Source organism: Electrophorus electricus, chromosome 8 (genome assembly GCF_013358815.1).
Source record: "Electrophorus electricus isolate fEleEle1 chromosome 8, fEleEle1.pri, whole genome shotgun sequence".
Classification (NCBI taxonomy): domain Eukaryota; kingdom Metazoa; phylum Chordata; class Actinopteri; order Gymnotiformes; family Gymnotidae; genus Electrophorus; species Electrophorus electricus.
In genome coordinates this window covers 18,519,025-18,546,331 of record NC_049542.1, presented here as the reverse complement: position 1 = coordinate 18,546,331, position 27,307 = coordinate 18,519,025, and the positions used below count along the sequence as shown (strand labels likewise).

Here is a 27,307-nt window from a genome sequence, read left to right as displayed (position 1 = left end):
ACCCTACAGCTAAGACTGACCAGTGCGGGCAATTGCACGTTTACAATTCTAGCTAGCCTTAAAAGCTTAATAAACAAGTAAATAAATGTTAGGGTCTGCTCACCACTCTCAATAATTGCAAAATGGTTTCAGCTGCTGCGCTACATGCAGGAAACACTGCTCATCCTCTGCGAGTGGGATACTGCTATGAGGTTAAATTCGATTTTAGTCAGGAAACTGAATTTCATGAAATTTGGAAATGAAAATGATGCAACCATACTGTAACCAATTTTGCACACATTTTAACCCCAATGCATGTTGGCCATAAATCCAGCCACTAGGCGGCGATGTAATATTTATTTTCTGAAACAACGCCCCGTTTCCGTTAATATGACGTCACAACAACGCTGATGTTCAAAATGGCGGATAGTCACGTCCTCAGTTTTGTGTAAATAAAGTATATAGCTAAGTATTTATTAGGCAAACCATCTGAGTTATGAACTGTCACGCGATCTAACGTGGCTATTTTTAAACATTCGAAATCACTGACATCGAGATTTTTCGTGATAAAAGAAGCAGTGGCTGGTAATTGTAATATAAGGTAATATAAGGACTCTTAACCAGCTACGGTAGCTAGCTAAGATAGCTAACCAGGGTCATCTGCTAGGCTAGCTGGCTAGCTAATAAACCGATATGTTTAGGAGCTTCATTCTTTGTTGATAGACAATTTGTAGCTGACTAATTAGATGATTTAGGTGCCTAGTCCGTCGTAGGTCTTAGTCCTAAAACGGGGTTCTTGCCATTTATAATTACAACAACCACCAACCTCTTTTAGGTTGTTAACGCTAGCCACCTAACTTAGCAATGTAACGCTAGCTAGCTATGGTTTTAGCAGCCTAACAGTTGTTTACTAAATCGAGTTTTTGCTGTCTCTCGTGATAACTTAACTTAATTTAGCCAGCTGGCTATATAAAATGTGAAAAAAGTAATATCTCACACAAATACCATGCGTCATATAGTTAGCTAGCTTAGCTAACTAGTTAGCTAACTACTTTATTTTTGAAAATTATTTATCAACATATGACAGCTGTCCAACTATCGTTTGTTCATTTGTTTTGTGTAGGGAGCTTCGACATAACTCACCTCCCTTAAATCATGTGTGTTTAAGGTGCTCGTTTTTTACCAGGTTCAGGAAAGCTTACATGAAGCGCTGAAATATTTATAAAGCTTCATCGTCGTTTGTGTGGACGTGGATCGGAGGGATGGAGAGTGACTGTAGGATTCCGATGTCGTGTTTCAAACCCAGAGTTCTGGCACTCCACGCGCTCTTTTGGGGATTGGTGTCATTCAGGTTAGTAGAAAATATGCAATGTTATTATGATGTAGACTGATGAATGATTCGTTTCTGGCTCCCTACTGTGTAACATGGAGAGGTGGATACTACAGGAGCTTGAGTTCTGATATTTGTGATGTTTATCTTTGCCTTCTACACCTTTCTGTAATGTATTTTCAGAGTGTTCGGTGCAGCTCTTCTCAGTGAAGAGAAAACCACAGGTACATGAAGATGTCTTACCAATGGCCATACTCTTAATCACAAAGAAGCCTATCTAGAGCACACTAAAACTCTTACAACCCAGTTGGAAATAAAATCTACATGTTTGTAATGCTGCTATTTGTTTCTGAATTGCAGGAACAAAGGTGGTGACCATGCCATGTTGGCAAATGGAAGAGTTTGTTGTTGCTACAGAATGCACCATGTGTAATGGTTTTCAAGCGGTGAGAACCATTTTTAAATAAGCAGATATATAATATCTATTGTAACCCTTATAATTTGTGTGCATTTTCCCAGAGGGATCACTCAGCATTTTTGCTTTGATTCTACTCAGCACATACTGTAAAGATGCTTACAGTTTCTTTGTCTTGTGTGATGCCCCCTGGCCCCTCATAATCTCTCCAGAAGAGGATAGTGGCCTGCAGCCAGACAGGATATGTGGAAAGGATTAACTGCACCAAGTCCAACAAAGATGAGTACAAAAGGTGAGTGCCCCTTTCAGTCTTGCTTTTTTGTTGTTTCTGTTTAGCACTAAGAGTGAGCTACTGTAGTGTCCTTAAAAACTTTTGTTGTAGTTAAGTTATGTGATCATCCACTCTGTCTTTCTCTCTTTGTTCATGGTAGCTGCCGCTCTGCAGTGATGGAGGAGCACCTCTTCTGGAAATTTGAGGGTGCCATGTTGGGGCTCACTGTTGTCTTTGCACTGTTAGTGGTTATCCGACAACAATCCTTAGACCGCCAAGCCTCGGAAAAGGTTCGCCGGCAGATAGAATCTATTTAGTATGGTATTAAAGACTGCTGCAGAAATATGACCAAGAGGTTAAGTGCTCCATGGTTTTCAGCAAAGATTCAGTGTTAGAGCACAGCTGTTGTAACCAGTTCACCTCACAGGATACATGCGTCACATGGATTGTGGACGTTGGACATTCATGCACAGTGTTTCTGGCTGAGAGGACACAATGTTCCTTTTCTTTCTGACATTAAATGTAGACAACAGTTTGCTGCTTCCATAAGAAATTGACCCTTTCCCCAGATTGTTCGTGCTATTTCTACAGTAATCTCCTTTTAACTGTGAAGCTCAAGAAATTGAATAGGGGGATTAGCATCAAAATCAAACAGACAAAATGTGTTGTCCTATGTACAAGCAGAGTATGTAAGTTTGTAATTATTTTTTAAAATACTATGTGCTTTTTAGGTGTGTGTGGTCCATGCCTTTAATTTTGCAAAATATGATTTGCCATAATTTCCAATATAATCACACCTAAAATGGCACCTAATCACATCTCCCCTTACCGTACCTGTCTGTGTGTAAAACAGCGAGAGAGAGACCAGGGATGTAACCAGGAATGATTGTATGCTCAATCCCAAATTAAACCTGAGAGAATTTTACTTTCAATTTTCAGAGATAACTCATCCCTTCTTTTTAAATTTACATATCTACACTTTGAGGTGTTCTCAAATTTATTTTCAAAAGTCCAATGTTTGGGTTGTTCATCTTGCAGTTTTCGGTTCTATACTATGTTTTTATCTGTTTGTCTTGTGTATGGTGTGGGTGAGCGTGTGTCCCATATTTTTTTTTACAGTATCCACACACATGCCAGGCATCACTGCTGCTACTGACTTTCCTTAATCTAAAACTCAGCCCTCTTTTAAATCTATATATGACAAAAATGTAAAAATATGCAGTATGCTAACACAAATGTTGCATTTTTAAACTAGGTAATTGATAATGAATAGAGACATGTATTTTCTGGTTTACAGCTGATTTTATTTATTTTGAACACCGTACCCATCTGGTCTTGCATGGTCCATCAGTGTAAGGCAAGCTTGCAAGAGTTATGACATGTTTTGTCTTTTTTGTTGCTGCACAAGATTATAACTAAAGAAAACTGCATGCTCTTGACTAAGATTTTCTTCCTTGGCCAGTTTTAGTGGTCCTCCCAAACTCAATAATGTATTTTTATGAAAAATGTGAGAACTTTCTTATTCTCTGTATCTAAAAGGAGAACTGGGGAATAAAGTAAATATAGTCTATATGCTATGTATTTTTTAAGTCTTTGATATCCCTTGACTAAAGTACAAACACTTGGTATCTCTACATGAGAATAAGTGTTTTACATTTTCCAGCAATAGCAAAGCAATGTTAGATTAAAAACTCTTTAGGAAAAAGTGAGTACACCTTGATCCTTTAGCACAAGAGCAGACGTGGCCATGCTGAGAGTTTCTTAATACGGGACAATAACTTCCAGTGTTGCACTGTGGAGAGGAAAAGATACAGAGAACATATGATGAATATGTGCAATATAGTTTTTGCCGAAATACTGTGTGAGCGTCATCTACACAAACACCAAAACCAAAAATACTACATAGAACGTGCCCTTCCTTACTTTGATTTTAATCCACTAGGTGTTGCTGAAGCGTACAGTGAATGCATTGTGTGATTATGTTAAGAGGAGTATATCGTCTATACAGCCAAGATTTTTGTTTATCTAGCAACAGCGACTTATTGCCTTTGAGAGCATAGAAATACCATAATTGTTATTCTCCTTCTTTTTAAATGCCTGCAAACTCCTGGAAGACGACCGAAGGTCTTCCGTAACAAAGCCATGCTATTTGTCTCGAGGCTTTCGTAGTTGGATTTCATCTATGAAGATAATACTTTCGTTAATAATTTTATTAGATGCCTATATAAGCATGCTTAGCAAAAATGATTGTAATAGAATGATCAGTGCACGAGCTACACCGAATTAGACTACCAATTGGTGTGTGAACTACTTTGCTTGGGTCAATGAATTTGACTTACCGATTCTGTTTTGGTTACGGTAGCATCGATCGGTCTCACTTGTTGGCGTTCTTGTGGTCTTGCATTTACACTGGTAAAACATACAACTATATAAACTACAGGGAACAGTAAAGAGAATTTTGGCATAGTGTCAGTAATACCTGTGCGGCTAACCTACTCCTGCCGTTTGCGAGCATGAGTACTTGGCCGAGATATATTCGGATAAACTATGGCAGGGCCTGTGGGATCTCTCTGAGGTGCTGAGCTGCTCCACGTCATTGTAACGAACATCTGTGGATAATGGGACATTTCCAATTTTATTTTTTGTGGAAATTATAGAAATGCCTGACTGACTGAATAAACTAACTTTTTCATTAGTTTTATAGTATTAAACATGAATAGACTGTACATTCCCTGCAATATAGCTGACACGGACATGGTCAACTATTTTAGTCTACAATAATCCTATAGCCCACTTCAGAGCGGATTTGCTGACTGTGTCTGGCTCTTTTGTAGTCTCCTCTGCTGCTTTATGCAATGTGCGGCCTTTCCGCAAATATCGGTAGAATGTTGCTGATCTGTTTAGCCTACATCTAAAAGTCAGTTTCGTCATGTCACCAAACTATCATCTACCAACAAAAGATTGCGGTCATGCAATCATTTTATTCTAATGCGGTTAGATCTTTTGATGTTTTATTAAAATAAATGTCAAGGCATATCTGCCCCGGAGAAAATTACGGAAGCACGGGCTATATTATGCCATCTTATGATGTTGGGAAAAGGTCAAATTCAGAATCAGAGTGGGGTTTTCTCTGGAACAGATAAGGGCACAGCGCCATTAATCCTCAGCTCTGATTTAATAGTGAGCCCGTCTAGAGATACCAGACTATGTAAAGTTCATCACTGAGCCAAAAACCCTTGATAAGAACATCAGAGGCGAAACCTATTAGACGTATAAGATAACTAACCTCTGGTCAGCAGTAACCGGACCCGCATTAGTCACTGAACAGTATTAGAGGGAAACTTTGTTCCTTTCAATCCCTTTGATAAGTGTCTTCTTAATTAGCTGCTGTCTTTCTGAGTACATCGTATAAATCGTAATATTGCTTCAAGAACGTCGTCGCCCAAGTGAGAGCACATATCACATTGATTAATACAATGACTGTATGGTTAAGACATTTCCCCTGAATTTCTATGCCCGTGTCAACTTTTCGATTTTATATATATATATATATATATATATATATATATATATATATATATATATATATATATATATATATATATATATATATATATATCCATTTTCTATTTCTAAGATGTTTTAACATGTTTCAACATTTTAACATGCCTATTGTAAAAGGGTGCAAACTACAGATACAAATCTGTAGCTTCATTAATTAGACATTATGCAGAATCAATGAGCCTTAAAGACATTTTTATTAAACAAAAATAAATCAGGTAAAGTTTGGATCGTATACATACATGGCAAGATTGCGAACATTACAATTTTAAGACATAGCTCATGTAAATTCACACACTGAACGATGCCCGTTAAGTAAGCTCCCGGCTAGTTGCAGTCTCGGAAAAGTGTTCGCGCGACGTCAATCAGTAGCAGCGCAGGAAGAAGGTGTTGCACGCGGTCCCTCTCGTACAGTCACACAGTCGCCCAATGCGCGGTCCGTGCTTCATGGCACAGCGTTCTCCCAAATCGCACTAAAAAGAAAAAAAAGAGAAGAAACGTGCTTTTTCCTTATTTAAAGATAATAAAATTCATTTGTTAATGATTCCATATTGTCATAGATTGATTTTCTGATATACATATATACATACAAAATAACAATCCATTAATATTTGCAAAACGTTTTTTTTCGATTTTGAGTGCTCTACATGAACTAAACTATGCTTTACCCTCGGAATGACACTAGCTTTTTTCTCCAGCAATATCCGATTGCCCTCGTCTCGTTCTAAGAGTTTTCCGAATGCTTCAGCCTGTGAGAAGAAAGAATTAATGAACATATCCGAGTCAATTTTCCGATGTAGATCACAAAGGTTATGAAATTGATTTCAGAGAATTTGAAACAAATTACTTGTGTAGCCAACTTATCTTATCAGATAACTATCAGACTTATCTTTACCATCGTTATTATTAATAGCCTTTTCATTTCAGCGATAACAGCGATATTTACAGTATAATAGTGTAATTATACTTCAATGAAGACTCGGGGAAAGTAACCCAGATCGCAAAACAACCTTTACAAAAGTTAGATTCCACAATATGATTAGTTCTTACCAAGTCTCTGGTAACAAATTGATCCTCTTGCGTTGACAGTCTGTTATCCAGTGACATCTGACCCTGGCAGACGACGCTGAACACAATGCATGCACCTAGGTACAGTGCTGCTTTGACGCTGTCCATGGTTCTGGATGCTTTGGCGTAGTCAAGTGTTGGTTAAAAACACTTTACTTCTCTTTTTCCGAGTAAGCGATACTAACACTCGAAGTTTCCGTTGACGTCTTCACTCTTTACTACTTGATGCTGTTGTGTCACTGGACTGCTTTTAAGTTTTCCCTATTTATACGATTTGAGTACGGGGCTGATATATTCATGTAACGTCATTACCTTCATCTCCAAATCCTATTTTTCTACAGGTGCAAATAAGTATCAAGAACAAATGACAACACTGCTTTGACATCCCAAAGGAGAAAAAGGAGGAGACAGCGAGTCTGTCATATCTGTCTCTATAGCTATTGTTTACATAGCAAGGGATTTATTACATTCATCCACTAGAACCCACAGGTCACTTTTGCTTTTTAGGGAAAAAAAAAAAAAAAAGATTTTAGAAAAATATAAAAACCAAGAAATAAATATGAAAAATCTTGGGATTTGCAAGACTAAGACCATAATACCTTTTAACAAGGTAAAGATGTAGTTTTGCATTAACATGCTTCTCAGTGGTCATATCTCTGTGAAGAATCAACAGTTCATGAAAATTCAATATTTAAATTGTTATTACATGTTGGGTTATATATGTATGTAAAATAGTTGAGTAAAAGCTTGTGTCATAATTATTAAATATTCCATATTATTATATAAGAAACATCTCGTGGATGTACTAGGACGCATCATCAGTGATGTAACCTGGAGTCATTGGATGTTTCGGGTCTCTCAACATTAGACAGGGGGCCCAGCCGGGGTTGATCAAGCCCTGACTTGCGTCCCAGCAGCTAGCCATGGATCAGCCCTTTTGAGCCAAAGCCATCTTGTGGCTTTCTCTGTGGCTTCAGTTGCAGATTGTATGGCCCTCTTCTTAGCCATTCCTGAGGTGCCCAGTCAACTAAGAGCTCTACAGAGGGAGCAACCTGCAAAGCCCCTACAGCCCACTTCTATGGGCTCATAGCTCATCCTCCAGCCTCTGCCTCTGCACATCTCCAACAGTACCTGGTACTTGGCAGGCTTCCTCTTGTTGGCTTCCGCCATGCACTCTTCCAAGGGCCCTGTAAGTTCCAGCATGATAAGTTGTTTAGAAGCAGCAGAGGTGATGATCATGTCTGGGCAAAGTGATTTTTCAGGTATATGCTGAGGAAACCTCAGATGCCTTCCCAGATTAACCTGGAGTTGCCAGTCGGAGGCTGTATGGAGGAGGCCCGTTGTTGCTGTTCTGGGTCGTGTCTGAGGTTTATCTCCCACTTTGATAAAGGTGATTACCTTCTTTTGGGCATGATGGTGTTTGCTGGTGCTAATGGCCAAGGCTATGCTCTCAGCAACTGCCTTAAGCACCTGGTCGTGGGGCCACCGATAGCAATCTGCCATCCACATGTGCCTCTGGGCAGCTGTTGAGGAGATGTTCCAAAGAGCCTCTTCCGGAGCAAAGGAGGCAGGTAGGTATGTCGTTCTTTCCCCAAGCATGGAGGTTTGCTGGACTTGGCAGGACATCATAAACCACCTGCACGAGGAACCGGACATGATGGAAGTCTGCCTGCATGATGTTTAGCCAGGAAATCCTGCACTGCAGTGTGTTCTCCCACCTAGTTCACACTCCCCGTTGCCAGAATATGTTAGGGAGACATATTCCTATATCCTTAGATTACTTGTCTATACACCTATAAGATTACACCTGTTGAGATGAAATAGGCTGCTTCTCTCCCACTGTTATTCCTGCGCTTAGTCTATAATTTAACTTTGCTATCTTACAGAAAAATGACAAAATTCTGATATTACCTCCACACCAACCTGTTCCACTTCAACCATTTAACTGGACTGTCTTTAAGAATGAAGAATGATATTCTGATCATCTCACCACCTCAACCTCTCTCATTACTTCCATCTATTCCCCTCACCTAGTAGTATAACTAATGCACATTTAATGACTCATGATAGGTAAGTCTAGCTCTTCCCACCCTAGCTCCAATAGGTGTGAAATTGAAGGAAGTGTAGGTGCGAAATAGATCGTCTTGGGACCCTTGCTTGAAAGTGATTACGATCAAAAGTATTCAAAACTATATTTAGGATCTAGATCTTCTGTGGGTCTTAAAGCTAACAGTGTCTGAAATAAGAATTCACATACATCAGAGTTTAATTTTGAGCAAGATCTGGATTCAAGCAATTTAGGCTTAAGCTTTTTTGAAAAAGTACCATGTATGGTTATAAAAAGTATTTGAATAACATTAATACATTTTGAACCTATTAGTGTGGTGAAAATCAGATATTAACTGTTGAAATAATGTGATGCAGGGCAGTGTCAAGGGAGAGATAAGACACAGACACAAAATACCTACATTAATACTCTTCTTAAGTGCATTTTTATATACCCAACATAACAACAAATTTTACATTTAATAAATTCAATTCATGATTTGCTTATTGGTTAAGAGGAAGACCATAGAAGTCTAGCAGGTGGACATTCCACATGTGTGTGAGAGTGTGTATTTGTGTGGGATGCCCCTTATATTATTCAGAGAGTCATGGTCTCCCATGGTCATACATCTCCACACTATCAGGCCATTAATCAACATTTAACATGGCCACCACTGTAACTGTGTATAAAATAGGTATTGCTTAGTGTGTCACGAAGGAATTTTTGGCTTACATAGCTATGTTTCTCCACAAGGGTCTGTCTAAGGAGGCCACTATTATTGTATTTTCATTGCTAATAAATGTTTTTGATTCTTAGTTCCATTTTTCAAACGTTTTCACAGCAAAAGAATGTTCTATTTGGACCAAGCCATAAACAAGCAACCAGTGAAAAAAATTCTAAATTCTTTATATGTGCTGTCCAATCTTAACCAGCCAGTAAAACTGTATAAGAGATTATTTGCTTACAATTAATAATCTTGTTATAATCACCTCCAAATGCTAACATGAAAATAAACAGGATTTTTTTTTTAAATAGATAAATAAACAATTTGCAATCAGCATGCTTATTTTCCAGGAGGTACTACAGTTAATGCTTTGGTAAGATCCACACACACCTGGCTGACACAAACAGGCTCTAAGAAACAACTATGGTATAAGTTTTACTGGCCAACATTTCAAGCGTCTTTGATCACGTAGGTCACAGGAATTTGATTCAACTGACCTCCATCGACAAATACTCAATGGGTTGCAGTTATTTGACTTGATAAAAACAAATGGATTCTTTAGTTCACAGAAAAAGGTAACATGTGGTGTCCTGCAAGGAGGGGTTATTTCTTCATACTCGTTTCTTTTACACACATTGACATGACAACATGTCTCCGCTGAAACATTAGACACAAGGCATGCTGACAAAAGAGAGAAGAGAGTACAACAAGAGGCAGATGTTTTGCAGAAATTGGCTACAGATAACAGAAAGAAAGGGAAAAAAGCCTGTTGAACTCTAAATCTGCTTTTCAAAAAATGCACCACAGACCCTTTATTTTGGGAGGGCAGATAGCTCCAGTGGTCACAAATGCAAAAGATCTGGGCTATCACTTAGAAAATAGCTTAAACTGTGATCTTTATATTAACCTGTATTTGAGAAAAGCCTTAAAGGTTTGCATTTTTTCAGTGTTATGGTGAGAAACAAGATACCCCAGTGAGCCTTCAACACTATATTCAATACTGATTAGGCCATGTCTGAAATATGCTGGCTGTACAAAAAACAAGAGCTGGCCTTAAAAATAAGAGCAATTGACATAATAGCAAAACCTAACTGAAATCTAAAAATCTATCTCCAGTTCTTACCACTTTGTAGTCAAGAAGACAAAAACCTGCTTGTCTGCACTGAGTCATCCTGCAAATGATTTACTCCCACAGAAAAGAATAGTGAGGCCAGGCATGGGCCTCAGGAATAGAAATCATCTGACCTGCACAGGTGCAAGGACAAAGAGACTGAGACATGGAACACTGATCACAGCTATCAGACCTTTTAACGCTCATTTGTGACTTTTTATGATTTTTCACTTTGCAGTATTTTGTGTCAGTCTTGAATGTCAACTTTTTTTTTGTTTCTTTGTTTGTTTTGTTTGTTTTTGTTTAAAAGTTATGGTTTTAAAATATGTAATATTTTTTATATTTTAATATCATGAATTTGATTATTTTTCATGAGGATAGTGCATTTATGTCTATGTATAAACTTGCTCATTTCAGTTTTAACTGTGACACAGAGTGGAATAATTTGAGGTAATTTGAGGCAGTTAATACATTTGAGGTAGTTATAAATTGAGAGACAAAAGTGATGTAATATGTAAGATATAATATGCTTATGTTTAATGCTATAAGATCAGCCAAACTCATCAGTCCTGATCTTCTTAGATCTTTCTACTACCTTTCACATGGTTAATGTTACAGTTCACCTACCACTGAAACATGAGAGCATGAACAAAGAGAAATTCTGCTTGGACTCACCCAGATTAACAATCACAACTGAAGAGGGATGAAATAAAGGGGAAATGTCACTGCTTGGATAGAACATTTACTGCGTCTGAGAAAGAATTGTCAGAATGCAAATGTAATCCAATAGTACCACAATGAAATGAGGGCTACCATGAGGGCATGATGTGTGTTCCAGCTGTGGATGTGCAGAATATGATCATGACTAATATAACTATAGTTAAACACCAATATAGGCTTCCTGACTTAGTGGCAAGTTACCTTCATACAGTATGCTAGTAGATATGAATGCAGCAATAAGCACCATACCAACAAACTGGCATATGCCACTGGAGTAGTCTTGATTCAAACCTTAAGATGCAAAATGCAAACAACAGGGCACTCCCACTGTACCATTTCCATTACATCAACAGATGTATGTGGAATATTACTGTGGAACATTAACACCAAGGTTGACCCAGTGTTGATAGAGGCACTTGGGGCTAGCACCCCTAAACTGGCTCCAACCGTTCCCAGGTTGGCGGAGTGGCTCCAACAGTTCCAAGGAATGACAACATCAATTTCAGTCCAGAAAATATATACATATACAAATATATACACTGAATGGCCATATTATTAGAGACACCTGCCCGTCCATGATTTTAGCTTCCATGTATGGAAATTAGATGTCATGTTTTCATCCTCTAGCCTGCCTCCCACAAACTACTTTAACCATAATCTTCTTGTGCATTTCCAATCTCAAATCACCTGTGTCTCAATATCCTAAATGTGTCTCTGTATTTAAACCCCTCTGTTTGTAGTTTACTTGGTTAAATCTTATGCTGCTCTGCCTTAGCATTTCCAAGCTAATCTGTACTCTTCTTCCCTTTTCATCCTATGCATAGCTTTTTCAGTATGCCCCTTTTGCCTGTTCTTAAAAAGGGGTCAGATTAGGATGTCAAGAATCATTCTTATACACAGGAGGTGTACAGTCAGGTAAACTGTAATTGAATACTACACTGGTGCTCCAGCTATGTCCAAAAACCTGTTCCTTAGCATAGATGGGCTATAACAGCAGTCAACCAGTTTGAGTGACATTGGTGTCTAAGGGAATCAGAAAGACATGACTTCAGTGGGAAAAAGGGTGCGAAACATTGGATCACTGAGCTGTGGAACAATTGCCTGTTCAAATAAATCCAGGTTTCAGTTGCACCATGCAGATGGAGTAATGGTGTGGGGTATGTTTTCTTGGCACATCTGTGTCCACTAATATCTGTAGACTAATAGGGCTTACCTAAATGTTGTGGCTAGCCAAGTACATCCTTTCATGGCAACTGTTCACACAAGGGTAGAAAGACCCTGTCAGCAGGAAAATGCACCATGCCACAAGGGTTATACATAGATTGGTTCTAGGAACATGACAGTGAGCTTTCCTTGCTTGCCTAGCCATCAAAGTCCCCAGATTTCAGTCCTAGAGAGCATTTCTGGGACAAGGTAGAATGGGCTGTTCAGAGCATGTCATTACTACCATCTAATTTACAGCAACTGTGAGAAGCTATCCTGTCTGTATGGGCCAAGATTCCTGCAGAACAATTTCAACATCTAGTGGAATCTATGCCACGACTATTTGCTGCAGTTCTGAAGACAGAAGTAGATTCAGTGTGATGATGGATGGATGGATGGATGGATGGATGGATGGATGGATGGATGGTCAGTCAAAATTGCATTACAAAAGGTTTCCACAGATAAGTATGTATGTGTATGTGTGTGTGTGCATGTGTATTTTTATCCATTTTCTCAGACAGGGTTCTAGATTAATGGTATCCTTAGCCAAATGTACAAACATAAAGCTCTAAGGATTAGTTACATGTAGACAACATTTTGTAAGTATTGTGCTATACATTTAAACTATATTGTTATTGTTTGGTAAATATCTTACACTTACTGTCTCTGAATTTTTTGTTGTTGGCTTGTTGAAATTGTCATAATTTTGTTTTATATTTTGCATCCAGTCCCTGTAAAAAAAATGAAGAATACTATTCTTGTTATGCTGTAGAATGTTGGTTTATGTAAATATCAGAGACACCATTATACAACTTGTAATGTTAGCTGGTGTCCATGTTTTTGGGGTCAACTTGTTTTGAAGTATAATTCTTGCTGAGAAATAACTTGGTGTTCTGATAGTGTTCTGATAGAATTAGTTGGTTTTAGAGATAAGAGAAATGCAGAACTTTGAAAAAGTGAATTCAGACTGGAAAATGCTTGTTAGCAATCATCAAACTGATAACACAAATCTTTATGTGCCAAGTCATTTATTTACTCACTAATTAGATGGTACCCCTATAGGTACCCCAAACACAGTAGCAAAGACCGAAGCTCTTATCTATCTTAAATATACACACATGCATCAATGTGACCCATCAGCATACATAATGTGCAATATTTATGATAATTACGTGTATTTGCAGAGCATGTTGTGGAGCTAGTGTGTGGAATGTACAGTCATGATTAAACATGTTATATAGAGAAACAGGAACCAGTTTGTTATGACAACAGTGTCACCTGTATCCTGTTAACCTCTCACTGCTGATTAGTCTGTCCAGCACTAGTAGAATTTTGAGACTGAGAGCTGATTGGAGCTTCAAAGTCTAGTCAGAGACTACACCTTAGTCAATATAAGACTACTGAGCCAATATAAGACTACTGAGCTAGAGCCTTTTTATGTTTCTTTTTGTCATTTCTTTTGAGAGTTCATTTAATGTGGCATCCTCCTCAATCCCCCTAAAGTAAAGTCCTGCCAAAATAGGATCTCTGATCCTGTCCCCCTGTCACGGTGCGCCCCTCCTCCCAACGACTCCGTGTGTGTGTGTTTGTCTGTATTGCCACGCCCTCTCGTGTCATTCACCTGATCCTTGTTGTGTGTAATTGTCATGCATGTATATAAGTCTCATGTCTTATATTGAGGTTGTCGGTGTTTGAAACCATAGCCTGTGTGCTACTTCATAGTGTTGTGTGTTAATAAACGTCTGTGTTAACATGTCTTGTCCTTGCATTACGTCCCTGCATCACACCCCCAAAAAGTAAATCCAATAAATTTTCTCTTAAAGCCAAACATTTAATGTTAATCCATTTCTCAATGGTGCCTTAAAATGTTAACTCTCCACCAAGATGGTCTAATGAACTTCCACTGCCTGTCCATAAAGTCTTCAAATGTCTCATGCTGTCTTCAAATAAACAATGAAGGCACACCTCTTCAAGAAGCACTTGAATGATCCCTATAGCTTGCAATGTGAAACAACGGTGAATGGCAAATTAAGTAGTGAGCGAAAAAAATTTATACTAAATTGTTTTAAAAAAATGACTATTCTGGTTTTCTAAAAGTCATAGTCTGGATTTGAGGGATTTAAGTCCAGGGCAATGGAGTAGTGAGCATGGGTGAAGGGGGGTGGGTCACAGCAGGGGTGTATTGGGTGATTGAAGGGGCTATTGCAGTGGAGACAGGTTGAGGCTCAGTAACTATTATGACATCAGGAGTAGGTGTTCCTCAGCAGAAAGAGAGAATAGATTATTAGGCATGTCACTGAGCCTGCCTGTCTGTTTATTAGGCGTGTGTAAATTAGGGAACTATAATGTGCAAAGATTAGGTCTGGCTATGGAAGTACAACTAAAAGAATAGAGCCACAAGGAAACAGGCATGAGGGCTCCCTGGAACATCAGCAATCCGCTGCTCTCAGTCAACAAGCGTGAGTGACAAAAGAGAGGTGAACTGACATCATCGTAACGTCCAACTTTACCATAACTCTCAATGCCCATGGACCCCCAGATCTACACCTTTACCCAAGAAAGGAAGTATTTAATAAAATACCTGACTATACAAATAGGTTTTTAACCTAGCCTTAAATATTGATACTGTGTCTGAGTCTCAAACATTGACAAGAACGTTATTCCATTCCATAATATGGGAGCTTTATAGGAAAAGGTTCTGCCCTTGTGGTAAATTTTCTTATTAGAAAGAGCCTGCACCTTTTGATCTAAGCATACATAATAAATCATATTGCACTGGGAGTTCATTTAGGTACTGTGGGGCAAGACCTTTCAGTGCTTTGTAGGTAATTAGAAGTATTTTAAAATCAATATGATATTTTACTGGGAGCCAATGTAATGTAGCTAAAACAGGAGTAATGTGATCAGATTTTCTAATTCTAGTAAGTACTCTGGTTGCTGAACTAGCTGCTGCTTGTTTAAGCACTTAGTGGTACATCCAGATAGTAAGGCATTACAGTAGTCCAATCTGAAAATGGTAAATAGACTAGCTTTTCTGCATCATATGAAGATAGTATGCTTCTAATCCTTGAAATGTTCCTGAGGAGAAGAAAGGCTGTCCTAGAAATATTATTTACGTGAGCTTCAAACAAGAGATTGGGTTCCATAATTATACCAAGATCTTTAACTGTTAAAGAAGATGTGATTGGGAGACCCTCAATGTTCACTGTGTAATTAGAGAACAAAGTCCTATCTGACAGTGGGCCTAATAAAAACATTCTGTTCTGTAAGGATTAAATGAGAGAATGTTTTTCTTCATCCAGTGTCTGATGTCCTTTACACATCCCTCAATAATATTAAGATAATATTTGACCTCTGGTTTGGCTGAGTATCATCGGCACAGCATTAGAAACTAGCACAGTATGTATGTATAATGTCACCTACAGGTAGCATATATAAAGAAAAATGCAGGGGCCCTAGAACAGATCCTTGTGGGACACCAAAACTAACTTTAGCATACGCTAAAAAAAATTCATTCATGTTGACAAGATGGTAACGAGTGGCTAAATACATTTTATATCAAGAAAAGGACTATTACCCTAATGCCAACAATATTTCCGAGTGTATTTAATCAAATGTGACATATGTTGACAAATGCTGCACTGAAATCAAGCAATATCAGCAAAGAGACATAACCCTGGTCAGAAGCCAACAACAGGTCATCAGTACTTTAATCAGCGTTGTCTCTGTACTATGATGAGGCCTAAACCCTGACTGAAAGACTTCATGTACCAGGTTCTGATTCAGGTATGAGCTTAGCTGATGAGCTACAGCTTTTTCTTCGATCTGAAAAAGACATACATAAAGGGAAGGTTTGAGATCAGCCTGTAGTTTGACAGCTGACATGGGTCGAGGTTTTTCGAAAAGTGGTCTGATTACTGATAGTTTGAATCATTTAGGTATGTAGCTAATGTTCAAGGAAGAGATTAAATCGTTTCTCTATTGCTATGAGATCCAGGTTTTAAAATTCTAATATGTTTTGTCATACTCCACAATATTTCCATGCCAGCTTTTTAAAAGTCTTTCAGTTTTCATTTCCTGGTCTCGATCACAGTGCTCATCGCAGTCTGTTCTGAATCTGAAGTGTTTGCTGCATAGCATGTTAGCAACATCCTGGCAGAATTTTTTTTTTTTTTAAGTAAAATATCACTCGATATACATTTAGTATTGATTTAGTTATTAAAATAAATCTAGATTTCACCCTGTAGCTTATTATCCAGCAAAATGTACGAGACTTCTATCAGAAACAAAATAATAATTCGGTCGGAAGCTCATGGTTCAAATCCATGCCGATCTTATCACGGCGCTTTTTAGGGGGCTTTCTTTTTCAATGAGTGAAAAGAGCACTGGCTGAAGTGGGATGATAAACATCCTATTCAGACAAACAGTCTGATAGCACCTGTCGCCATCCGTGAGCAGCTGAGGTACATCGTTCCTGACCTTCAGGCATTGTTTGATTTTAAACGAACGCCGACGGTTGGTTTCTGTCTTCTCGTGGTAACATACTGACTAAAGGCCTTCTCGCGAAACATACAAGAGGTGAGAATCATGAATATTTCGCCGATTGCAAGTGACAGAGGCATCGTGTGCGCTTGACATTTCCTCAAATATTTGATTGTCACGCGCTGAGAATACATATATAAATGTGAAAGAGAAATGGAATAAAATAAATATCTTCGTGCATCTGTAACTTGTTCGTGTTTATAAGTTTTACCTATTTTATAGACGCCACTCAGAATTGTCTTGTCCGCATTTCTGTTCGCAGAGATCATACAAAAATATCTTCAAAGTTTCCTCGCCGGTCTTCTTCGTCCGAATTTTCAGTTTAACACCACAGACGTAGGCTACCTAGACTGTTATTGTTAAATTACATCAATGTTATCTGCCAAAATACAAAAAAAAAAAAAAAAAAAAAAAAGCGAAAACAAATGCGCATGGTGCATTTTACATTTTTAGGGGAAAATTGTTTCTAAGAACAGTATTATAAGTTTATTAGGTTAGAAATATTCACCTATTGTGTCATATCAATAGTCTACCCTTCTGTTTACAACTAAGCACATAAGCATATAAGTTAAGCCATTATTCCTTAATGCTCACAGACCTTTGTATTTATCCCCTGCATAAAAACGATTTACTGTCTGCATGATGCAGACAGACTGCATCTGAATTAAATGAAAATTGCTCCCATTCGTCGTGTGGTTCGGTGCACAAAGGCTGGAAATAATGCTAATGTATTCATCGTGTTGTCTCCTCGTCTTGTTGATCATAAAGCCCTGCTTCACTCTAACCACTGGAGGAACAAATTCCCTTTTCATGAGTTTATATTTCGTCTCTTTTGTCTAAACTGTCTATAAAACATTTTATCTTCCCTTTATATTATTCTATATGTATTCTAGTGCTTTTATATTATTCTATGGTAGGTTTTCTTTCTGACAATGGATAGGCTACATAAAAGGGCTCTAATACTTTGTGACATTTTTCTAAGATGAAAAATTACTAACCACAAATATTTAGGAATTAATCATAACCATGACACTACTTATTCTTAAGCAAGCTTTAATCTCCAGTTTAAGATAAATGTCTATCAGTACTACAAACATCTTTGTTAATATGAAGGTCAGACAATAATTTTCCATCTCCCAATGTAGCTTTACATATACGTATATTTCTTTGTCAACTTTTATATAGACAAATGCATTAATGTAATTAAAAATATTTATTCCATATTATTAACAACACATACATATTGCTTCTTTAGTTCATAAAATTAGATGTATATTTATCCTTGAATGGAACTGTTATATGCAGTTTACAAACTATAAATGCAACATTTAGTACTTCAGACATACAATAGCACAGGACTTGTGCTGCAAAGCACTGAAAAACTGGTCATGAACAAGTGCATTGGCTTAGGAAAGTGCCCATGTATAGGTTGTGCAAGACCGACACTAAAATTTGGCCAAATGGAAGCAGGGTTGCGCTGAAGGTGTAGCTTCTGCTCTGATACACACAGTACATCTGTTTTGTTTCTTAAACAGGCCAGTTATCCCATCACTGACAAAAGTGATTTCTTTCAGAAATAGAATGTTTGGAGTTTTATGATGCAGTGGTAATGAAAAATGTACTTGATGTTACTATGTAGATAAAACACATCTGCTATCTGGTAACAAGGGTAATAAATGTCTTAGGACGAATGCTCCATTCAAGACAAGTAGATTTATCCTGGGTTCTGTTAATATTTTTGGTTGATTTAGAAGTAGACTGGATTTTTAGTGAGAGTCAATATGAACATGAAAACAATTTCAGAACAATTTCATAACATAATGGTGTTATGTTAAATAGAAATGTGGAGGGAGCATGCATGCACACATGAGTGAAAATTAATGTCTCCTCCAGCTCTTCTCAGCACTCGATCTCAATTCACTAGTCTCCTTGAAAAACATGCTCCATACAATTGTTTTATAACCTTTAAAGTGCCATTAAACTGCAGGAGGTACCAAGAAGTCACTGGTAAGGAATGTTTCATTTGATGATCCATTTCAACATTCATAAAACCTTGTCTTTTCTCCACGGGTACACGTACGTGTAATTAAGGCTTTCCTGTATCTCTTTGACTGCCCTGAGGAAACACAATCTGAGAGCTAATTAACCAAAAGTAATCTTTTATTTGTTTGAGCTTCACTTCTTTGCAACCTGTTCCATTTATTCTTGTGTCCTATTCCTGAGTTATTTGAATTTGTTTTGACCCTGTAGTAGAGGTGGCATCCTGTAGTGTGTCTTTGCTGGGGTTCTGCAGAAGTAGTGGGTGCCAATAAAAGACACTTTAACTGCCTTTTTGAAGTGGGAGTTTGTGGATATGGATGTTCATTCATGTATGAGTCTGTCTGATGTGTCTGACTGTCTTTCTGTATATCTGTCTGTCTGTCTGTTTGTCTGTTTGTCTGTTGGTCTTTCTTGGTTTCAAAGTTTGGTTTGCAAAGTCTCTGGTGCTCCATCTTGGTTGTCTGTCCATCCCTCTTTTCCCCTGGACACCCTACAAAATAAGAAGCAAAAGAACATTCTGTATTGTCGATGTAAAATTGATTTAACCGGAAACACAATCTGTCCTAGATTTAAAGAAAAAAACATTTTTAACCATATTTTTGCTTATTTGTTTTGTTCTCTGCAATTGAACATGTAGTAATGCTTCCTAGACTTTGCTTTGAGTGCCCTCTGCTGATATCAAATACAACTACAGCTATAATTTGCGATAAAAGCTGTTAGCACCAAAATAGCACATATAGTATTTATCTGACTCGAGCAATAATGATAAATTGATTATAACATAAGAAAAAAATAGGACATGCAAAGGTGTGTTGAATGTGGTCAGGATTTGAATGGCCAGTGTTCTCACCTCATGTATGGATTTGACAGTGTCCTGTGATGCAAAGTGTGTGAACTATAGGAGTCTGAGTAGATGACGAGCAGTCAGGACAAGTGTGAGCAGTACATTTGGATAGACTGCCCTTGTGGCCTGAGATGAACAAAGAACAGCTGTGTCAATAGAAAAGTGAATAATAGAGACCCAGAGGAACTGTCATACAATTGTCATTGTGAATGCTGAAAGTTGGATAAACAATAAGGTGTCACTTTTTAAACAGAACCTGTGGTGCCAGGAGGCATAATTATTGGAATCTCTAAGAAATTATCTTACATCATTGGAAGCCTACCCTACATAATTTTGCTTTCAAAGCATAATGTTATCTTTTTGAACAGTGCTTTCTTATAATAAAAATTACAATGCAATAAAATACAATAATACAATAAAAATTGTAAAAGGAATGCCAAAAATAATGTTTTTAATTTTATTGTCATCCACTGCTAATGTCTACCTTTGTGTGCCTCATTGACATAAATAGATTAGATATAGGTTAACAAACAATATTGCATTTAAGAAATCAAAATATATTTTATCTAGATGTAAATTAATTTATTTTATCCTTAAATGGATCTCAGGTGACCCCTTCAGTCTGAAATGAACTGATGCACACCAGCTAAAGGAAGGGTGAGGTATAACTTCTGTGTAATACACTGGTATTTACAAGCAGCCTTAGTGAAATCTAGATATCTTGATTGCAGTTTTAACAATAACTATTACTGGTGAAGTTTAAACTAAGTTGAACTTGGGTGGATGATGAGAAATGTAATCATTGGCGTAATATAATATCAGCGTGACACTGCTACCTGCGTTGTGGATGCTTGGTGAGAAATGACCCTGAGGAATTCTGAGCACTGCTCTACCCGTAGGGTCTTTTTTCACACTGTTAGAGGCCTTAATTGAGGTGCCTTTGTTTATTTTCCCAGCCTTTAACATGGGATATGAAGCAGATGGGCCTTTTCAGATTCTCCTATTCTAATAAGAGCCATATGTTTACACTTATTTTCAGTACTGAGTCAGCAGCATGTGCACACTGCCAATATACACTTCCATGCTAGATAGGATCTTCAGTAATAGCAAGATGATGCAACAGTACTGAGTTCCAGCAGTTTCATTACATTTATTAAGACTATGATTTACCTTTGTTTTGATTAAGGGTGTGAGTCCTCTGTTAAAAAAGTGTGACTTTGCTTTATTTGACTGTGAGTAAAATGTAATTGGGCAGTGTTTTGTGCTCTTTATAGGCATGTGTTATGTTTATAGGCATACATATGTTTGACTATTTTTCAGTCCACTAGAGATCACACTGGTGCTCACAACCTCTATTACTCTGTAGTTAGTACACATATTCACTTAAACCATGACTGTTTTGACATAAACAGACTAGGTATGCATTTCAGACACTGACCAGATGAATCAGCTCATTTCAGAATTAATTCTGTTTTGGATTTATATGTATAAAATGATAGAGGTCTGCTGTGTGTCTTCAGAGCTTTGTCTGTTTGAGCAAAGTTTTGTCCACCCACACAAAACATAAGGCTATCCCTTCTGATATCCAGTTCATGAGAACACAGGGTCATGATGGTTCTCGGGAGAGGCAACATGTTCAACCTCCTCATAGTTTTCTCAGTGTCTTAATTCAGGCAGGCTGCAAATTCAGCACATTGTCTTCTAACTCAAAGAGGGGAAAGGCCAGGTAAACCAGAGAAAGGATTTCATACCTGATCTGTGATTAGGCTGGTGGACATTGGAGATACTGCATCCGTTGGGCTTATGTCTGTCTCACTTTCATATGTTCCACCTCCCATAAGTACCTTCTCCAAATCTTCACTACTGCCATTGCCTTGTGAGAGAAGTGGAAATGAAACATGAACCAAACAATCAGCTCACTGTTTCTAATCTTGTGGCCACTGTTAAAAATAAAATAAAATTTAAAAAAAAAACAAAAATAAAAACTATTGCACCATGTGAGGTAGGAATACATACTATAGAATACATAATCAAATGTGGCATTGTAGTCATATTCCGGTGATGGAGTGGAATCATACTCATATGTAGGTAAGACATCCAGGCAAGCTGTGAAGATAACAAAAAAGGGAAGAATTAGGTAGAGTTTGAAAGATGGTTCATGAGGCATATGCTGAGAAAATGATTACTGAAAGAAGTAATAATCCTGCTGCAATCCTGCTGCAATCCTGTATGTAATCTTGCTAAAAATAAAATGCCATTTTTATATCAGTTTAAAAAGAATAGAGGATTACAGCTAATTTGTAATTATATCTCATTATTAATAGTTAATCACAAATGATCTTACATTAAATTAGCTTAGCTGCTTTAACACATTTTTTGCTTTAATACATTTTGGCTAGTTCTAGCAAAAACATATTATACAGCCATTCATTAGGTATGTGAAATTTGTCTATTTGTCTATTGTCTATTATCTTGAAATGAATGTAGGGAAATTACTTGACACCATTGTATTTAATGATCAAAAAACAATGGATAACAAAAGGCAACAATGTCAGGATGTTTCTGTCTTCCTAACAAGCTAGGAGGACCTCATCTGTCAGAACAAAGATATTCAATCAGCCACCATATTTCTCCACACCTGTAATCATATTTAAAATGAGTTTGTGATCATTTCTTTGGTGATAGTATTTTATACAAAGGTGTTTACAGCATGTACAGTATAAGATCATTTAAGTTAAAGAAAAAAAAATTGGAAACTATTTGTTCTAAGGGGATTTCATTCTTTATTAGATTTATTAGAAACATTCAACCTTTTTTGGTTTTTTTTGTGGAACTTTATATCACAGGACATGAATAGGCCACCTAAGACCAAAGCAAGCACATGAACTTGTGACTGGCAAAATAAAGAGAACATGTGAGGTCAGTGTATACATGGCTATAAAAAGCAAGTGCATTCTGGAGATTCCCCCATTCTATGGAAACCTTTAAGGCTAGGGTCTGCTTGTACTCTTGGGATTTACACTGTTTGGCCAATCAGTGATCTAGAGAAAAGAAGATGAAAACTGACCCTGCGAACCCACATCCTCATTTCAGAAATGAAGAACAAATAATCTTCCAAACTTTTAGATCTAATTCATTTATATATATAAGTGCTTTTCTTGAGGGAGTTTTAGAAATATTCACACCTGGGAATAGAACCCAGGGAACCCTGATGCGTATACAAGCTCTATCTGGATTTTTGAACTTGTCTGAAGAGATAAGTAATTGTAGTTTTACTTTGCTTACTTTTTTACTTTTTATTGTTATACATTTTATAAAATGTGAAAAGGGACATTCAAATAAATATAAATATGCTAAGTTAGCCAAAGGTTGTTCCATTCATCAGTAGTCTCTTTGCCTGATGTTTTTAGGCATCCAAAAAACAAATTTAATACAATATAGTTAAAACATAATACAATATGATAGATGTGTATACAATACAGTTGGAAAGCAAATCAAATTATTTATTATAAGTTATTTATAAACAAAATACAGCATATAAATTACAGGTAAAAATTAATTTATATGAATCTAGTCATGTTAAAGGTGAATAAAACCAGCAATGTTGCCATCACTGTAGTTTGGCAAAGGTGATTTAAAGGAAAATATTCAGGGTCGGTTCCAGCCTTGCGGCCTGTGCTGGTTGGACACGCTCCAATAACCCCCCAACCACCCCCCGCCCCCAACAACACACTCCTGAACTGAGGAGTTTGTGTTGCAGCTGTTAAAGTTCTCCCACTTATCAAATCTCATTCACTCCCATGCATACTCTATATGTGTATTTGACTAACTTGAGCTCTGAGTTTAGAGCTGGGATTTGCTAGGATACAAAAAGGCCTTGTCCTGTGCAGTTTATCATGTGGGGTGAGCTTCAGTAAAGTATGTGCAGTATGTGCAGTTTTTTCCAGACATGGTTTTACAACAGATGTACCTTATATCAAATCTCTGGATCTTTTTCCCTCTTCTGTTAAAGCTAAGAAATGTCTGATACTTTCTACTTTCTTATGGCAGGATGCCAAACCATTACGACTTCTCCTCAGCTTTGCCTATCTTCAATCACATCCCTGAAGAAACTAGGTGCTCTCAATGAATGCTCATATCAATGCATGCTAAGGTATCTGACAGAAGCCAGAGGGACATTAGCACAGTGGTTAGCCATAACATTCAATAAGACTTGCTGCACTTTATTAGTCTCAAAAAAAAAAAAAACAGCAAAGAGAAGTTTGTTTTCAGTGTGTGCTGAGAAACCTCATGGCATGAGCTAGCTGTTATCCTCTCCCAGCATGGAGGTAGTAAAGAAAAGAACTGAGTGCTACTACCTGGATCAACACCAATAAACAAGTGGGATCCTAAACAGCATGGCAGTAAGCACTAGCTGTGAGCCAGGAGTCTGGTAGTATCTGGTGTTTATTTAAGACTACCAGCTCCAGGGGATGGTAGCCGCCCGCTATTAATTTAAGTGTCACTACAGGAGACAACACTGGGAATTGGGTACCATGATCCAGGTCTCATGGTCTCTGTCAACCATTTCACTAAGGTGTTCCACTATGTCTAGCTAAGTGATCCTATCCAAACAGCATTGTGACTTCTTTATCACACGGATTTGCTGAATAAAGAAGTAACAACAGCAAGGCCATATTTTAGTTTGTGCTGGATTAACATGGTGTAGAGGGTTTTATGCTGAAGGTATTCACATGCCCTGCTGAATGAGGCCTTCCCCAGCAGGGAAAATTAATGGAGCTGAGCTTTGTCCAGGCACAGTAAAGTCTGTTTACTAGCAAAGCTTTTTCCCTCTGCATGACTTTTTTTACAGCTTGCATCCCTCTCTCTCATTCTCTGTGCATCATTACTGAGAAGACTTGTATAGATATGAGCAAAATTCTAAAGTTTAAAAATTGAACACATTGTTCAGCCTGTGGATATTAGACCACACAGAGCACCAATAAATCAACATTAGAGACATTTGCTGTCGCCCAGCAAATAGCTGAACAAGATGAAACAAAAAAAAAGATGGAACTGAGCCATGATCAACACCTTTAAACTGAGAGCACAGTGTATATATACTAGTATGTTTCTGACAGCTTCTTTAAGATCCTTAACATTCCTTAAGAAAATAGAAGATACGGTTCTTTTTTTCTCACGAAAGGAATTATAGCACAGCCATGACCAAATATAGATATCATATAACTAGATACCAAAATCTCCCAGACATTACACTGATATGTGCTATACATGTCAAAACAAGTATGGAATATTAGGATCATAGCACTAATGTGAGTTAAGATCTCCCAAATAAAGATTTATGACAGATTTAATCTCTTTATGTGATCTTTGGAAGGTATGTACTCTAAAGAGAGACAGAACACAGAGGTGCTATTCATCATGTATTAATTCAATTACTAATTCTGAGCTTCTTTTGTTTTTGGTGATTAATTCACCAAACTGCTTTCCCAATGTCACATATCTGAGAGCATTTCTTTTACTACTATCTGCCAGGTTTTCCATCCTAAAACCCAGTGCTGTGTTAATTCTCCCTGTATTATAAATAAAAACCATAAACCTCTCACACTTTACCCTGTATGACTCAGAATAAAGTTTCACTGTGAAGATGAAAGAACATTCTGGCTTTCTTTTTTTTGTCTAGGTCTGGGTTAAACTACATGACATCCCAGCCCTATTAACAATTTGCATTTACTTCTGGGTCACCTGAGACCTCATTTTTCTTAGGCACTTTCTAAACCCCCACACAGCTAAATTCCTGATACTGAATGAACGTCTGCAATGTTGAACAAACTGTTACAAGATGTACACTATGGCCTGTTTCCCAGATTAAGTTAATCCCAAACCTAAACTAAAAGGACTTTCAGTTGTGACTCACCATAGAAATTACAGTTGCGTTCATGGCTAGGAGACCAGTACTATAGATATTAAACACAGGGAATTTAGCTGTCCATGGTGTATGGTCTATGGAGCAACTGACTTTTTTTCTTAGTCACTCAAGCACAAGCTTATCTCTTTTCTTCTGGGGCAGGAGTCTTTTGAGTGTGAATAAAGAGAGTTGTGCATTACTTCCTCACAGACACATTCTACAGAAAATAGTTACGTCACCCATATGATTGTTCTGGCCTCTTGAGCCAGCTCTCATACTGGGGAAACCACACACCATAATACCGCTCACTCTCACATGGCTTTGTCAGGATGCCCCTGGGGGTTATACCTTTTCCGGGGTATTTCTTCATCTAGCAGATGCCCTGAAACTATAGGGAAGTGTTTAATGTTCTCCAAAATACACGAGAGAATTGCTTTAGGCAAAAGCACCACATGTCCCTTTGTTGTATTGTTTTTTGGAAGTAAGAGCTACTTAAGGAAAAAATGATCGGATGATCTAAGAGAAATAAATGCTGAGAGCAGCATTTTTCTTTATTTCAACACTTACCTCAGGGCTGCCTTTGCTCACCCTCTTCTACATTTTCTATTACCATCCCTTGCTTCTCTGAGGTCAAAATGTACAAATATATAAAGATTTCTGCCCTAAGCTATCCCATTTCAAAACTTGTTGCGACAAGAAGCATGACCATGGTTCATGCGGCCTTGCTGAAGCAGTCCCAGACAAACTGAAAACCAGATGCTCAAGGGATCAGGGGGTCTATGTCTACCTCCATAAATGTTTTCTGAAACTGTCACAATTACTACTCCCACTTGCCAGACAACTCTGTCCTAAACAAAAACATGTGCAACCAGTTACCTTAGTGCTCTAGACAGATCACACATGTTGTCTATTTTCCTTTTCATCCTAAAATATGCACTTGTCCACAAAAACAACCCTCTAGAAGCACATGTGGTCTAAAACATTCAAATAGCTTTTATAGCTCTGAGACCTAAACATCAACATATTCTCACATATCCAGCTCAAACATGCACATACAACTTTTCCCTCTCTTTCTCTCTCTCTCTCTCTCTCTCTCTCTCTCTCTCTCTCTCTCTCTCTCTCTCTCTCTCTCACTTACAGCAAAGATACACATTCACATACACTTATACATTATTTCTTTGGACTCACCGCAGTAGAGTGGCAGTAGTAGCAGAGATCCTGCCATGCACACAGCTATAACACAGTGATGAGGTAACCTGGGCATGTTGATCTTCACAGAGTTTGTGTGTGTATGTGAGTGAGAGGAGCTTGCACACCGTGCCTCTGAATGACTATACCATGTAAGTGGGGAGGAGAGGGAAGGAAACAGCCAAGGGGGAGGGGGTGGGAGAAAGAGCGAGGGGGAGGGAACTCTCCTGGCTTGCCTGGATGCCTCAGTTATTTCCAAACTAAAGGTGCCCCTTTTTTATACTGGCCAATGCCAGCCAAATTATAGAGGTCTTGGTTATTATAAGTGTAATCTAATTTAAGGACTAATATCATCA

The 27,307-nt window shown here is 37.8% G+C and overlaps 3 protein-coding genes across 4 annotated transcripts; 1 reads left to right on the top strand and 2 right to left on the bottom strand.

Moving 5' to 3' along the window:
* Positions 1-383: 383 nt before the first annotated feature.
* On the top strand, positions 384-3,565 carry jtb (jumping translocation breakpoint). 2 transcript variants are annotated; one of them, XM_027026117.2, is made up of 6 exons: positions 384-580; positions 1,166-1,330; positions 1,493-1,533; positions 1,670-1,755; positions 1,937-2,016; positions 2,156-3,565. In XM_027026117.2, exons 2-6 carry the CDS (start codon positions 1,242-1,244, stop codon positions 2,310-2,312), a joined length of 453 nt encoding a protein of 150 aa, XP_026881918.1. In that variant the 5' UTR covers positions 384-580; positions 1,166-1,241; the 3' UTR covers positions 2,313-3,565. The 2 variants fall into 2 exon arrangements, with proteins under 2 accessions (XP_026881918.1, XP_026881917.1); XM_027026116.2 differs by having other exon boundaries at positions 1,148-1,330.
* A 2,215-nt stretch (positions 3,566-5,780) lies between these two features.
* Positions 5,781-6,835, bottom strand: cart4 (cocaine- and amphetamine-regulated transcript 4). Its single transcript, XM_027026148.2, has 3 exons — positions 6,607-6,835; positions 6,225-6,305; positions 5,781-6,029 (listed from the first exon to the last, which is right to left on the bottom strand). The coding sequence occupies exons 1-3, from the start codon at positions 6,730-6,732 to the stop codon at positions 5,922-5,924; spliced, it is 315 nt and encodes a 104-aa protein (XP_026881949.1). The 5' UTR covers positions 6,733-6,835; the 3' UTR covers positions 5,781-5,921.
* Positions 6,836-18,035: 11,200 nt separating this feature from the next.
* si:ch211-191i18.2 (uncharacterized protein LOC564095 homolog) lies at positions 18,036-27,074 on the bottom strand. The gene is made up of 5 exons (XM_035529374.1): positions 26,952-27,074; positions 21,872-21,961; positions 21,607-21,728; positions 19,862-19,981; positions 18,036-19,501 (listed from the first exon to the last, which is right to left on the bottom strand). The coding sequence occupies exons 1-4, from the start codon at positions 27,025-27,027 to the stop codon at positions 19,907-19,909; spliced, it is 363 nt and encodes a 120-aa protein (XP_035385267.1). The 5' UTR covers positions 27,028-27,074; the 3' UTR covers positions 18,036-19,501; positions 19,862-19,906.
* Between the last annotated feature and the right edge of the window lie 233 nt (positions 27,075-27,307).

Bases quoted from the DNA above. Each gene is read 5' to 3' on its own strand.
- jtb (XM_027026117.2), top strand. From the start codon at position 1,242: ATGGAGAGTGACTGTAGGATTCCGATGTCGTGTTTCAAACCCAGAGTT. The intron at 1,534-1,669 runs GTACATGAAGAT...TCTGAATTGCAG, and splicing joins CAGTGAAGAGAAAACCACAG to GAACAAAGGTGGTGACCATG. The intron at 2,017-2,155 runs GTGAGTGCCCCT...TGTTCATGGTAG, and splicing joins AACAAAGATGAGTACAAAAG to CTGCCGCTCTGCAGTGATGG.
- cart4 (XM_027026148.2), bottom strand. From the start codon at position 6,732: ATGGACAGCGTCAAAGCAGCACTGTACCTAGGTGCATGCATTGTGTTC. The intron at 6,306-6,606 runs GTAAGAACTAAT...TTCTTCTCACAG, and splicing joins AATTTGTTACCAGAGACTTG to GCTGAAGCATTCGGAAAACT. The intron at 6,030-6,224 runs GTAAAGCATAGT...TTTTCTTTTTAG, and splicing joins AAGCTAGTGTCATTCCGAGG to TGCGATTTGGGAGAACGCTG.
- si:ch211-191i18.2 (XM_035529374.1), bottom strand. From the start codon at position 27,027: ATGCCCAGGTTACCTCATCACTGTGTTATAGCTGTGTGCATGGCAGGA. The intron at 21,962-26,951 runs GTGAGTCCAAAG...TTATCTTCACAG, and splicing joins ACTACTGCCACTCTACTGCG to CTTGCCTGGATGTCTTACCT. The intron at 21,729-21,871 runs GTATGTATTCCT...TTCTCTCACAAG, and splicing joins ATTTGATTATGTATTCTATA to GCAATGGCAGTAGTGAAGAT.